General features: G+C 34.9%; 1 protein-coding gene across 4 annotated transcripts in view; it reads left to right on the top strand.

Annotated features, from left to right (window-relative positions):
- The window catches only part of SETDB2 (SET domain bifurcated 2), a 62,580-nt gene that overhangs the window by 3,482 nt on the left and 44,454 nt on the right, over nucleotides 1-14,644 (top strand). For 3 of the 4 annotated variants that reach the window (XM_015562317.1, XM_015562318.1, XM_015562319.1), the window contains exons 2-4: nucleotides 5,230-5,589; nucleotides 12,021-12,146; nucleotides 13,743-13,808. In XM_015562317.1, coding sequence (XP_015417803.1) covers nucleotides 5,574-5,589; nucleotides 12,021-12,146; nucleotides 13,743-13,808 — 208 coding nt within the window. In that variant the 5' untranslated portion in view covers nucleotides 5,230-5,573. The remainder of the gene's footprint in view (nucleotides 1-5,229; nucleotides 5,590-12,020; nucleotides 12,147-13,742; nucleotides 13,809-14,644) is intronic. The other variant, XM_006761230.2, reaches the window with a different exon arrangement.

Raw genomic sequence — 14,644 nt, 5'->3', positions numbered from 1 at the left:
CCTGCCCTCTAGTGGTCTTTGTGCGCAGTCTTGTTGTAGTTAAGCCTTGATTGTTGTAGGTAACAATGGGGGGGATTTGACCTCCAGGCCAACTGGGCTGTAAGAATCAGCTGTGTGTGCAGTGGGAGAACTTCTGTCCTCTAGGGATGTGCTAATCTAGCCTTTGCCTGAGGCTATGCAGCAAATACCTCTGTGCAAGACTTGGGCAGGGCAGGTCCCAGGGGATCAGCAGGGCAGGCCGAGTGAGCAGTTATGGCTGCTCTCAGTCCCGTCCCCAGAGGCTCTGCCTCTCAGTGTCCCAGCAGCCGCTGCAAGTATCTCAGAGAGAAAGCTGCCCTCGAGTTCCTTCAGATGCCAGACAGTCCCACTTCTTCCGTATGAGTCTGGGTCCCCAGAGACTCGCCCGGAACTGGAGCTCAGAGCCTGAGACTCCCTCCGGATTGAAACAGACAACCACGCTCTCAGCCCTCTCCACATGCACCTCTGCACCTTTGTATTTTACTTCCATACCGTGCCTCCTCTGAGTCTTGGTATGCTTTTCTCTTTCCTTCTAGTTGTAGAATTTCCCCTCAGCCAGCCTTCCTGTGGTTCTGGGTGATGTCCTTTCTGTCTTTTAGTTGTATTTTTGAAGTGGTTGTGCGAGGCAGCAATCTCCAGTGTTTACCTATGCCACCATCTTGGTTTTCTGTTTTGTTAATGTAAATTATTTATCTTTTTCTCTTATTATTGGTTTCCATATTAAAATCTATTTTGTTTTATGTGTTACTGTATAGCACATTTTATTTGTCATTCTCCTTAAAAAAAATATTTCTTTATTGATTTCAGAGAGGAAGGGAGAGGGAGAGAGAGATAGAAACATCAATGATGAGAGAGAATCATTGATTGGCTGCCTCCTGCACGCCCCCTACTGGGGATCGAGCCCACAACCCGAACATGTGCCCTTGGCCAGAATCAAACCTGGGACCTTTCAGTCTGCAGGTCAACACTCTATCCACTGAGCCAAACCGGCTAGGGCTGTCATTCTCCTTTTGATGAACTTTAGGTTGTTTCCAATTTTTCACCTGATAATGGTGCAGAAAAACCCTAGTATGTATTTTCTTGTGTACATGTGGTATTTCTCAAAATATATACCTAAAAGTGGAATTGTTTGGTTTTAAATTATGAACATTTTTAATATTAATAAGTCTTGCCAAATTTGTCTTCAAAATAGTTCTACTAATTTACACATCTCATAAGTAGTTTTTTAGAATTCAGTTTCCTTATAATCTGGACCAGCAATTTTCAATCCGTGTGCTGCAAGAATTTTTAGAATATGAAATACCTTTTATTCAAGGGCACTTACCTCTTTTCCCCTAGATTGACAAATAAAAAAATGACAACAACCAATACAACAATAGCCATCTTTTGCGAATGAATCAAAATTATATCTGTTTTTTGTTTTTGTCAGATTGGCAAAAAATGTATGTTTTGGTGTGGAGCAGAAGTTTAGTAATTACTTTGTGTGCCATGAGATGTAAAAGGTTGAAAAACACTGATCTAGACCAACATGAGATATTATCTTACTTTTTGCCCATCTGATGGATAAAATTTTACTTGTTTTTTAAAGATCTCATTCTCTGATTATTAATAAGGTTGCAGTATCTGCTCATGTTTATTAACTTACAACTTATGTAAATTTATATGATTTCCTTAATAGAGTACCCAGTTTATATTTAGTCATCTTTTTCTTAATGGTTGAAGGAGTTCTTTATGTGTCCTGGATACTGTGTATCCGGTATAATTTTTAAAAATTTTTTCAGTGTCTAGTGGCTATATCCTTTTTTTGTTACTATTGTGAAAATATATTACATTTTCTCCCAACCCTTTGCTTGGCTTTTAACTTTATTTTGTTTTTGTTTATTTGCAGATTTTTTTCTTCTTCACAAGCTTTAGGTTTCTTTTTATTTTACTGCCTTTTTCTAAGACTTTCAGTACAATGCTGAATAAGAGCAGCTGTGGCAAGTATCCTCATCCTGTGCCCAACTTTAATGAAAATGCCTCTGAAGTTTCATTATTGAGTATGCAAGATTTTAGTAGAATTGTCTTTATCAGATTAAAGAGTTCTCTTTTATTACTAGTTCGCTAACAATTTGCCTTCTTCCCTTCAATAGTTGTCAATTTTCATTGAATTTTTAAATTTTGTTTTTCTGCATCTGAGATGAGTTTTCCTCCATTTATCTGTTAATATAAAAATTTACATTTAGAAACTTTCCAATGTTGAACTTTCTGGGTATTCCTGGGATAAACACTACATGAATGACATACTTTTAGTCTGCTAATGCATGCTTTTACTTACTGTTTTTGCTTCTATGTCCATAAGTGATTTTGGCCTTGAGTTTCTTTTTTTACATGTTAAGGTTATACTAGTACTAATCTATAAAAAAGTTTGATGGCTTCCCCTATTTTTCTTGCTCTGGAATTTTTGTATGCTATAAAAATTATATGTTCCTTGAAAGTTCTATGGAATTCATCTAGGAAACTTTATCGACATAGTATGCTGGGAGTGAGAGGTGAGGATGTGTGGCATGCAGCTCTGCTAAGATCTTCAGTTATTCTTTTAAAATTTCTTTTTTATAGTTATTCCTTAATTGGGATTTTTACTTCTTGAGCTTACTTTGTATTAAATCAATTTCAATTACATAGTTATGGTGAATTGTTCTGTCAGTGTAAAATATTTCCTGTCTCTTTGTTTCATATTAAATTCTATTTTTGCTGGTATGTCTTTTTTTCACATTTCCTCCATTCAACCTTTCAGTGATATTTTGTATGTTTTAAGTGGGTCTCTTTATTTGAAAATACCATAGCTTGCCCAGCCAATGTGGCTCAGTCATTGAGCATCTACCAGTGTCGATCTATGAATCAGGAGGTCAGGTTTGATACCTGGTCAGGGCACATGCCTAGGTTGCAGGCTCAATCTCTAGTAGGGGGCAAGCAGAAGGCAGCTGATTCTCTCTCATCATTTCTATCCCTCTCCCTTTCTCTCTGAAATCAATAAAAATATTTTTTTTAAAATAATAAAAATAAAAATACCATAGCCAGGTCATGCTTGGAATCCAATCTGAGAGTCTGTCTTTTTAATAGTAAGGTTAACACATTGACTTGATTATTAACATATTTGGACTTTTCCTTGTCATCTTATTTACCATGCTTCTCTTTATATCTTTCATTTCTTATTTTTTTTTATTTCTCTTTTTAAATTGAGGTTAGCTCTAAGTTTTCTTAGTTATACCTGTTTTATTTATTTATTTATTTATTTATAAAATGATGAGAGAGAATCATTGATCGGCTGCCTCCTGCATGCCCCCTTCTGGAGATTGAGCCTGCAACCCAGGCATGTGCCTTGACCTGGGAATCAACCACTGAGCACGCCGGCGGGGCATGTTTTTATTCTCGATATTCTGAAGTTTATCCACAGTTTGTTTAGCAGTGTATATTCAGAATTTTATCCTGATTGGTACTCAAGGAGCCCTTAGTGGGCTTGCGAGTTTTACAGTTCTGAGAAATTCTTGGTCTTTATTGCCTCTTCATTCTCCCTATTTTATTCCTCCACTTATTGTTTATTTGCTCTGTGTTTTGAGTGCTTTGCTTAAGTTAATCTTCCAGCTTACTAAATGGCTCTTCATCTGAGTCTGTGCTATTATTCAGTCATCTGTTGAGTTTATTCAACAACTGTTTTTACATTTAAGATATCTAATTGGGTATTTTAAAAGTTGTATGTATTTGGCCCTGGCCAGCATGGTTCAGTGGTTAGAGGGTTGGCCTGGGCACCAGGAGGTTTTGGGTTCTGTTCCTAGTCAGGGGCACTTACCTGGGTTGCAGATCCCATCCCTGCTCCGAGTCAGGGCATGTGTGGAAGGCAACCAATTGATGTGACAGAGACACATCAATATTTCTCTCTTCACTCTCCCTCTACCACCCTCTTTTCTACTCTTTCTAAAATCAGTGGGAAGAAGATCCTCACTTCTTGAGGTTTCCTTCTTGTGCTCTTTGAGGATATTAAAAACAATAACATTTGTTTTTATTTATTTTTTTTGCCCCCGCCCTCGGCGCTGGCTCCGCCCCCGGTCCCCGCGGCCACATTTGTTTTTAAATTATTTTCAGGATGCTCTATTCTCTTGAATTTAAGTCCATCCGTTTGTGGGCTTAAGTCTCTGTCATCGTGTAGCTTTCCTTAGATGTTTGATGACTCTTGGTTGTGTCCTGGTCTCCTCTGAGAGATTTTGTTCTTCCTTTTACTATGTTATGATAGTAGTTGGCATTATCTCTACAGCTTCTCTTCTGTTTTCTTTCCCCAGAGAGGTCTCACAGACTTGGTCCATCGAGAATTCCCTTTTTGTTCTCAGCATGATTACATCTTTTTAAATTTTTAAAAATATTTTAATATTTCTCTGCATTTGGGATTGGGAGAAGAATTTATCATATGTTGACTAACATCTTGAGGCTGAAAATTATTGATATCTTTTTGACTCTTAGTTCCACCTCTAGCTGCATATCTTAAGGAAATAAACATAGATATGCATAAAGCAGATTCCAGCATTAATTATTACTGAAAAATAGAAACAATCTAAATGTTCAATATAGAGGTTTATTTATAGTACTAATTAATAACTTATTAAATTTTAGTTATTAAATTTTTTTAGTGTATTTTAATATATGTATTACTGACCAAAGTACATTCATTATATAGTCATTTAAAACTCATATTGTAGAAAAATATTAATGACTAGGGGAAAGTGTATAATATGTTTTCAATGAAAGATTATAAAAAATTATATATACTAAAATCCAAATTTTGTTTTTAAAATATATTTACTGAAAAAGCAATCATTATTGCTAGCATTTATTTTGTCCTTTGTATGTTTCAGGGACTATTCTAAGTAATTAAGTCTTATTCTCACTGCAACCCTAGGAGCGTAGTTAGCATTATTATATCCATCCTAAAAGTTTTTATGAAGTATAAAATTTATAAAGTGGGGATAGTTTATGTCAATTAAAAATATATTAAATACTGGCAATTCTGAATTTCTCTGTAATTTTCGTAATTTTGATATTTTATACACTTTTCTGGTTAATAGTCTTTTCATAATAGTTCATGGTGTTTTAAAAGAGAGAGCCATTAGTATATGACATTCTCTTCTTACATATTTTATTCTTTACAAATATGCAACTTTTTTATTGTTTTCTTTACAGAATGTTTTATGCATTTATGAACCAAAAGATGGAATTGGTTTTTATTTTTATAAAGGTATTGTCAGTGATCTGATACAACTATAAATATTTGATTGAAGATTCGTGGACATGTCATTATGTTGGACTAGTCATTTCTGAAAGTTTCTTCAACCAAAATTTCTATTTGAACACTCAAGTATCAAAGAATTCTGGGTTTAGAATGCCACAATGATGTACTTTCTCTGAGGACTGCAAATTTCATAGAGACCACAGTTGGATTCCAGTTACATTCTCCAATCAAAGTAATTCAATCCTTTGATAAAATTAATTTTGAAGAGTTTTATCTTTATAAACGACGCCAAAAGATGGGAGAAAAAAATGGTAGGTTGAAAAACCATTGTTAAACTTTGTTTAAAAGTATGTAGATTACTTAATGAAGCTGAATTGTGGAATTTTCAAGGTGTTTAATTGCAGTTGCCTATTCTAAATTCAGAGGAATTAAGGGTTTATTCTGACCTAGCCAACATTTTTAGCTCTCTTTATAATTATGTATCTATAATGCTAAGTCAGTACTTTAAGTTACTTTAAAAAATATTTGTTTTTTAGAAAACATTTAGATTTACAGAAAAATTGAGAGGATAGTGCAGAGAGTCCCATATTCCTGCACCCAGTTTTGCCTATGATTAATGTCTTACATTTGGCTGGTACATTTGTTACAATTAATAAACCAGAAGTGACACATTATTATGAACTAAAGTCCATGGTTTATTCCTATTTCCTTAGTTTTTGCCTGATGCCTTTTTCTGTTCCATGATCCCATCCAGGATACCACATTATATTATCTTGTCATATCTTCTTAGGATCCTTTTAGATGTGACATTCCTCAGACTTCCTTTGGTTTTGATTTTGTATCCAGGTATTTTTTAGGATGCTCCTCTATTGAAATTGTTGACTGCTTTTTTTCCTCATGTGAGTAGGGTTAGAAGGTTGTGGGATGTAAAGTGCCATTTTACCATATCATATCAAGGGTATATTTATCAACATGATTTCTCACTTATTGATACTGAGCTTGATCACCTGGCTGACAGTGTTATATTATTTCTCTACTGTAAATGACTTTTTAAAAAAATCTCCCTTTCCTTACTGTACTCTTTGACAGGATAGTCACTATGTGCAGCCCACATTTAATCCATGGGGATTTTATGCTCCTCTTCTTTCAGAACAGAGTTTTTACATTAATTATTTGGAATTGTTCTATATGAGAGATTTGTCTCCTTTCCCCCACCTTTGTATTTATTCAGTCATTTATTTATATATAAATGGATACTTATTTTATACTTTGGGTTATAATCTAGTACTGCTTTATTTTGTTACTTAAATTGTCCCAGGATTGGCCATTGGGAGCTCATTTCAGTTGGCTCTGTGTCCCCTTAACATACTCCCATTAATGTAGGTGGGTTTTGTTTCACTTTGTTTGTTTTTTAGTACTTCTTTATTTTATGGTATTAGAAGATGCTCCAGGCTCACATATATTTTCTGTCCCTGTCCTAGAATCGACCATTTCTTGAATATGCTTTGTTTCCTTTCATTGGAAAATTGTATTAGAAACCAAGATATGGTCAATAGGTATGCTCTTTGTACTGGAGTTCCATTGGTTTAGGCCCTCTCAATGACAGAGCATGGAAAGATATGTACATACATATCTATATGTATTTCTATATGTAACCATGTGAGTCTATATTAAGCTAAATGTAATTGTATTGATTTGTCCGACTCTAATCCATTACTATGTGGATCATTCTAGCCTACTCCTTGCTTATCTGTAAACTTCCATTCCAACATTGAGAAATGTGGCTCTGACCATCTGATCCATTTACATAATTGCTCAATTCAGTAGACAGGCATACTTTGTAGATATTGGGGATTGGGTTCCAGACCACCACAAAAAAATATCAAAGCAAATTATAATATTTTTGCTGGTGGAGGGTCTTGCCTTTGATTTGTATAAAATGGAACATCTGTGAAGTACAATAAAGCATAGCACAATAAAACAAGGTATGCCTGTATACTAGTATGTATAGTAGTATCAGAAATGTAAATTTATTCCCAGGTGGGAAACAGCAGTGCTGTGCACAGTTACTGTTACTTGTAGACTTCACTCATTTCTTTTCCACCCAGCTCTTTAGTGAGATTGTCTATACATTTTTAATACAATTAGATTCTCTTGTCACAGTCTACATTCATTCCTTCCAGGGATCCCTAACCTCTTAAATGATATTTTAAAATTTGCATACATTCAAGTTTACTCTTTGTGCTTTAAAGTTCTTTGGGTTTTGACAAATGCATAGTGTCATTTATGTACTATTACAGTATTATATAGAATTGTTTTAATGCCCTTTACATATGAATTTTTATGTAGAATATATAGTACTGATTTCACTGGGCCATTATCTAGCACAGTGGTTCTTAAACTTTCTTTTGCTCTCAGGACTACTGTATACTCTTAAAAGTATTTAAAACCCTAAACAGCTTTTGTTTATGTGAATAATACGTGTTCATATTTACTGTATTAGAAATTGAAACCGAGATATTTCAAAATGTTAATTTAGTTCTTCCCAGGTGGCTCAGTTGGTTGGAACATTGTCCCGTATACCAAAAAGGTTGTGGGTTCAATTCTAAGTCAGGGCACATACCTAAGTTTCGGGTTCGATCCCAGGTTCGGGCACGAATAGATGACAAGCGATTTATGTTTCTCTCACATCAATGTTTCTCTTTCTCCCTTCCTCTCTTTCTAAACTCAGTTTAAAAAACATATCTTTGGATGAGGATTAAAATAAAGAAGTTAATTGGCTCATTTAAAAATAATAAACATGTTAACATGAATTATATTTTTGTGAAAAATAAGCATTTTAAAAACAAAAATTAGTGAAACCATTGTTTTTCACTTTTATAAATTTTTAATAGATGCCTTACTAGAAGAGAGATTCTCATATCTATTGCATTCAATCTATTCAAATATATTGCTTTGGCTAAAATGTGTAAAGAAAATGAAGCTTCACAAAGACAAGAAATTGGAAAAAGGAAGAATATTTTAATAGCCTTTTGATAATTGTGGATATACTTTTTTAAAATATGTTTTTATTGATTTTAGAGAGAGCAAGGGAGGGAGAGAGAGGGGGGAAAAGAGAGAGAGATCTGTTGCCTTCGCATGTCACTGACCAAAACCTGGGCATGTGCCCTGACCATGGATCAGCAACCTCTCGGTACTTGGGACAATGCTCAACCAACTGAGCCATACCAGCCTTCATTTCTGGAGGCAAGTAGCAGCAATGTTAGTATACTAATTTGATTTTCAATTCAAGTACCTGCTCCTGTATTCCTTGTAACTGTCTTCTAGCGAAATATACTGAAATACTTGTTTTAGATGGTAACCCTCAGCATGCATACAATGCACAAATAAGGAGCAAGAGACTAAAATTGTTTACATTGTAGTAACCATACGGTCTGCTGTTGAAATGGAAGTCAATCAGATGTTTCTTCATATGATACTCATTTAGTCTCTGTTCAAAAAAGTTATTAACTGAATCTCTTAATCTCATTTATCAGAGAGGTTGGTTAGCTCTTTTCTTAATATTACTGTGGTTAAATTTTCCGCAGTAAGAAGATGAAGAAAAATGATCAAGAAGAGTGAGGAGCAAGAGCCATTGAAATATGAGAAATAAACTTAGCAGTTTCTGATAATAAGGATATCATAGGATCGATATATTAAAAACCTAGAACAAATAAATATGAATTGCTTAGTTACATTTATTTATTCTGCAAGCAAATAGTTCCCGTATTTTCTGATTGGCTTTATTTTCTTATATTGTCAGTGTCCTCTTTATTAATCTATTCCAAGACTAAGCATTTACCCTGTTCACTTTGTTTTGTTTTGTTTTTGTTAATCCTCACCCAAGGATATTTTTCTATTGATTTATAGAGAGAGTGGAAGGGAGGGGGAGAAACAGAGAGAGACACATCAATTGGTTGCCTTCTGCATGTGCCTCATCCAGGATTGAGCCTGCAACCGAGGTGTGTGCCCTGACCTGAACTGAACCCAAGACCCTTCAGTCTTTGGGCCAATGCTCTAACCAGTGAGCAAACCGACTAGCGCTACCCTGTTCATTTTTTAAGTAATTTGTTGTACATGCTTCCTGTCAGAATAATTTGGTATCATGTATTGCCATTTCTAACAGCTTTAAATAATAGTCACTGAAAAACAAAAATTCATGTAAGTCCTGATTGCTGTCTTTCAGCATCACTACTTGTTTTCTCAAACCAGAGGATTATTATGCTACAGAAAGCTCTTTGTAAATACCTTTCAAAACCCTTCTTTTAAATGTCCACCTCAATAGAGATAAATCCCTAATATGAAGTTTTGAGTCCTATCCATGAAAAGAAACATGGTAACAATAATCAGTTAAGTGCTTTTACAAATAGTTTTGCCTAAAAGCAATGATTTTTGTTGGTTATCTGTCAGTAAAAACTTAATGATTTTAAGGATTCTGAGAACGCCCTGCTTCAGAAAATATTTTCTCCACTTAGTGAATGATTTCTAAAATTCCACATTTAAAGATTAATTTCTTTTGTCTAAGACTGTATTCCCTGTTAAATTATATACAGTAATTTCTTGCTGTCATGTGTTTATCTGTGTACATCAACTCTGAGGTAGATGCTATTATTCCCATTTTATAGATGTAGTCACACATCTAATTAAGTGGCTGTGCTGGGAAACAAACCCACATATATCTGAATTCCAAAGCACAGACTGTTAATCACTCCTGTTCTTTCATCTCCTTGCTCCTCAGTCTCCATGATTCCTTTTCTTGTACTCATCCCTTACATGTTGATGTTCTACAGAAGATCCTCTTCTCATTCCCTATACATTCTTCTTAATCATCTACTCTGTGCTTCAGCAAGCAGTTGTGTGATATTGACTCCAAAGTTTGTATATATGGAGCAGATCTTACTCTGAAGCCTGTGTATCCATTTTACTCACCCTATTTGAATTTCTGATATGTGCCTCTACCTTGATTCCCTGTCTCAATGCATACCATTAGTATACATATGGTTGCCTGAGTCAGAAACTTAGAAATCATTCTTGACTCTTCCCTCTTTGCTCTGACACATGAGTGTTATAAGAAACAAATCTAATCACATTATAAGATGCTTAAATCTCTTGAGTGGCTCTCTGTAGCCTTCTGTATAAAAATGAAGTTGCTTAGCATTGTACGCAAGGCCCTCCATGTATGGCTCCTGCATGCTTCTACAGCATCATTTTTCATCCCTTTTGTCCTCACATTGTTTTAAATGTTGAAGCATTGTCTGAGTTGTACTAATGGGAATTAAAGCTGAGCAGTCTTGGGTAGTACACATCAGGGCAAAATGTTAACACAGAAACAGCATCCCTCCTGAGGCTTCTGTGGAGGCAGCCCCAATGAGCCAGACATCTTTTATTGGTAAGGTGACTTTGCCAGTAAGGGTTAGAGCTCTGAGGCCTAAACTTCTTATGAAGAGTCTCACTCCGTGGCCAAACTTATAGATTCTAGATTTAATTTTTATTAAGGAAAATGTGGCTTTTTGTAAACTTACTGGGCTTTCATTAATCATCATGACTTCTCAAGCGACCTTTCTGAAGTGCAATTATTTTGTTCCTCTTTTGCTTAAGTCTTCATTAATTAATTTTAACATTTTACAAATACATTTTAAGATATTTTTGTTACTTGTAAACCTGGTTTAAATGAGATTTTGCTTTTGCCAATTTATTTTAATTGCCTTTCTAATATTCTTGTTTTTAACTTTGAAAGGATTATTTCTCTAGGAAGTTGTTAAGGGGTTAGGTTGCTGGGCATATGAAATTTTGGATCATCTATATAATTTATAAAAACTTTTAAACATTTTGTTTCATGTTATTTTAAAGTAATGTAAAAGACATTTTATTTATTTTTAAATCTTTTTTAAAATTTTCAGAGAAGAAGGGAGAGGGAGAGATAGAAACATGAATGATGAGAGGGAATCATTAATCGGCTGCCTCCTGCATACCCCCTGCTGGGGATCAAGCCTGAAACCTTCTATATATCCTGACCAGGAATTGAACCGTAACCTCCTGGTTCATAGTTCAATGTTCAACCACTGACAATACCAGCTGTACTATAAAAGTCATTTTAAAAAGCATTATTGTTGGACATTTAATTATTTTAGCCATTGTTGAGATGTTTCATTCTGAAGTCATCCACCTCCATACTCAGTGGATGTTATATTCCTTAAAGTTTTTAAATGAATGTGTCTGTGAATGTTCATTACCACCCTTGAATGAAGTCATTCGTTTTGTTTTCCAGTCAAGAAATAGTGTCACTAAAGTTATCATCATATTTTTCCAGTTAGCAGAAACAAGTGACATACTTAGATCATATTCCTTGTATCTAGATATTTGTTAAGAAACAGTTACCAAAATCATCTTCCTCAAAGAAAGTGAAAGATAATTAAAACTTGATTTTATTTATAAACCAAACAGACTGTAACATGTGCCATGGGGAAATTACAGTCTATTTTTAAGTTTTTTTAAATTTGTTAATTTGAGAGAGAGAGAGAGGAAGGGAGTGAGAGAAACATCCATTTATGCATTCATTGATTGATACTTGTTTGTGCCCTGACTGGGGATTGAACTCACAAACTTGACATATCGGGATAATATTCTAACAAACTGAGCTACCCAGCCAGGGCTACAATTTATTTCTATTGAGGTCTTAGACTATTCACTGACTTATATTTAGGGGATGCAAAAACTTTCTGGATGGAACTGGAGGATGATGGAAAAGTGGACATCATATTTGAGCAAGTGCAAAATGTGCTGCAGTCACTGAAGCAGAAGATCAAAGATGGGTCTGCCACAAATAAAGGTACAAAGCAATAAAAACTTAGTACATTTAATGCTTAATGTTACCCATTGGCGTACAGTATAATTCTATTTCCAGTAGTTTGTTTTAAAACTCAAATTACTTCTTTCTTTTTAAGAACCTAACATCAGTTCTATTTGCTTTTTAGTATGTTTCTATGCTCTGCTTCTATAAAAACTTGCTTTTTACCATACCATGGCTATTTTGTAAAACTGGGGAGGATGCTTATTTTAAACTAGAGGCCCCATGCACAAAGTTCATGCATGGGAGGGGGGTCCCTCAGCCTGGCCTGCACCATCTCGCAATCCGGGACCCCTCAGGGGATATCCAACTGCCCGTTTAGGCCCGATCCTGCAGGAATCCCCCTGCGGGATCAGGCCTAAACTGACAGTCAGACATCCCTCTTGAAATCTGGGACTGCTGGCTCCTAACCACTCGCCTGCCTGCCTGATCTCCCCTAACTGCTCGCCTGCCTGCCTGATAGCCCCTAACCGCCTCTGCCTCAACCCCCACTGCCATGGCTTCATCCGGAGTGATGTCCCGAAGGTCGTTTGGCTGTCTGGTCTAATTAGCATATTATGCTTTTATTATTATAGATAATAGCTACTGCATTTATCTCATTATCTCAGGCTACCTGTTATACTTCCCTCCCCCATTTTCTTTTTGTCATTTTATCTTTTCTTTGGGGCGGGCATAATGTCTGTTTATTGTACATTTGGTATATATAGAAAACATAACAAAAATTACCCATTATTCCATCATACAGTGACAGCTAGTGTTTTTTTTTAATATAAAAATACATATAACTGTATTTTGCCTCCTTTAAGCAGACTTGCCTTACTAGTCTTCTGAAAGCAAAACATGCATTCTACATAGGCAGTCATTCAGTCATCCAAGGGTTTTGTTTTCTATTTATTTTTCTTCAACTCTGGTTGTTTGTAGAACATAAGATTTTTATGTGGAAACCTCCATATTCCATCAGGACATACGATTTTCAAGCAAATTTTCCCCAGACTATATATATTTTTCCTCAGACTATTCTGAATACTTTTGGGTGTTCTTATAACATTAATTTACTCTGTGCTTGTCAAAAAAATTAGTACTGTTAAAATGAAAAATTTTAACACGAGAATTCTCGCTTCATATTACACAGTATTTTACAAAGTATCATACTTTAAAAAGATGTTAGCTTGTAAGAACATGTAGTAAATAACTTCAAAATGCAATGGGTATTTAATTTTAAAGCGTGCCTTTAACATTTATGTAAAATGCTTTTTGTACTCATTCAATAGAAATTTATCTGGCCACTTGGTAAAGCTAGCAATAAAATTACTGGTTCATATTCCTCCCCGTTCCTTTATGAGTCTGATATACCTAGATTTGAATCCAATACCACTTCCTAGCTAAATAACGTATAATAAATAGCTTAACCTCTAAGCTTCAATTCCTTTGTCTCTAATACAGATACTCATAAGAACCTCTCAGAGGAGTTGTAGAGATTAAATGAGATAAAATATGTAAATTGCACAGTAGCTGGGACCTTGAATAAAGGTGATGCTGCTGCTGATAGCTTTCATTCTTTTTTCCTTTCCTTAACAGAGTACATTCAAGCAATGATTCTAGTGAATGAAGCAACTATAAATAACAATTTAACATTGATAAAAGGTATGTACATTTCTAATCCCAATCTAGAGTATTTTCTGGTATTTTCTTGATCTGAAGTAGGCCCACCTAATTATGTCAGGCTAATTAAACTATATAAATCAGTTTAGTTTCTCTATTAAATGAAAATTCCTACCCATCCAGATAAAGGAAATGCATACTCTACAAAGCCTCCTAGGGAAGGAATGAACAAATGTATCTCTTCTTCATAAAAGCTTTTTGTATAAGAAGGGCAAATAAAATGTTAAGACTCTAAACCACCAAAAACCAGCTTTTTGTGAAGAACACTACTAGGAAGGAATATTCTGGTATAGATAGATGGGTGCCAGTCTTCAAAACTTTAAACAAATTTATGTTACAGTTAATCGGAAATAACATACCAGGACTAGAAAAAGAAATATTAAAAGTTACTTTATTAGAATCACTATCCTGTAAATATATAAATATATTCTATTTATATCCTATAAATCTTAGTCTATCCCTGATTTGCTAAAGTGTTTGGGAAGCACATTTATTAGATGTGAGTTACTACTAAATATTATCAATAAATTATAATTTTAACTGCTGTAATTTGGAGCCTTAAGGTTTTAAATCTCTGAAAATATAGCCTAGCATCATCAGTATATTTTAAAGAAATCTTTTGTTGCTCAAAAGTATTCTCAATTTTGGTAGCTAACATATCTACACTAATAAAAGAGAAACATGGTAATTGGCATACGACCGCTACCCTTTTCATTGGCTAATCAGTGAGATATGCAAATTAACTGTCAACCAAGATGGCGGCCGGCAGCCAGGCAGCTTGAAACTAACATGAGGCTTGCTTGCTTCAGTGACGGAGG

This window comes from Myotis davidii, unplaced genomic scaffold, assembly GCF_000327345.1.
Source record: "Myotis davidii unplaced genomic scaffold, ASM32734v1 scaffold577, whole genome shotgun sequence".
NCBI lineage: Eukaryota > Metazoa > Chordata > Mammalia > Chiroptera > Vespertilionidae > Myotis > Myotis davidii.
Note: the sequence above shows the minus strand (reverse complement) of the source record. Positions and strands in the feature narration are given on the sequence as shown.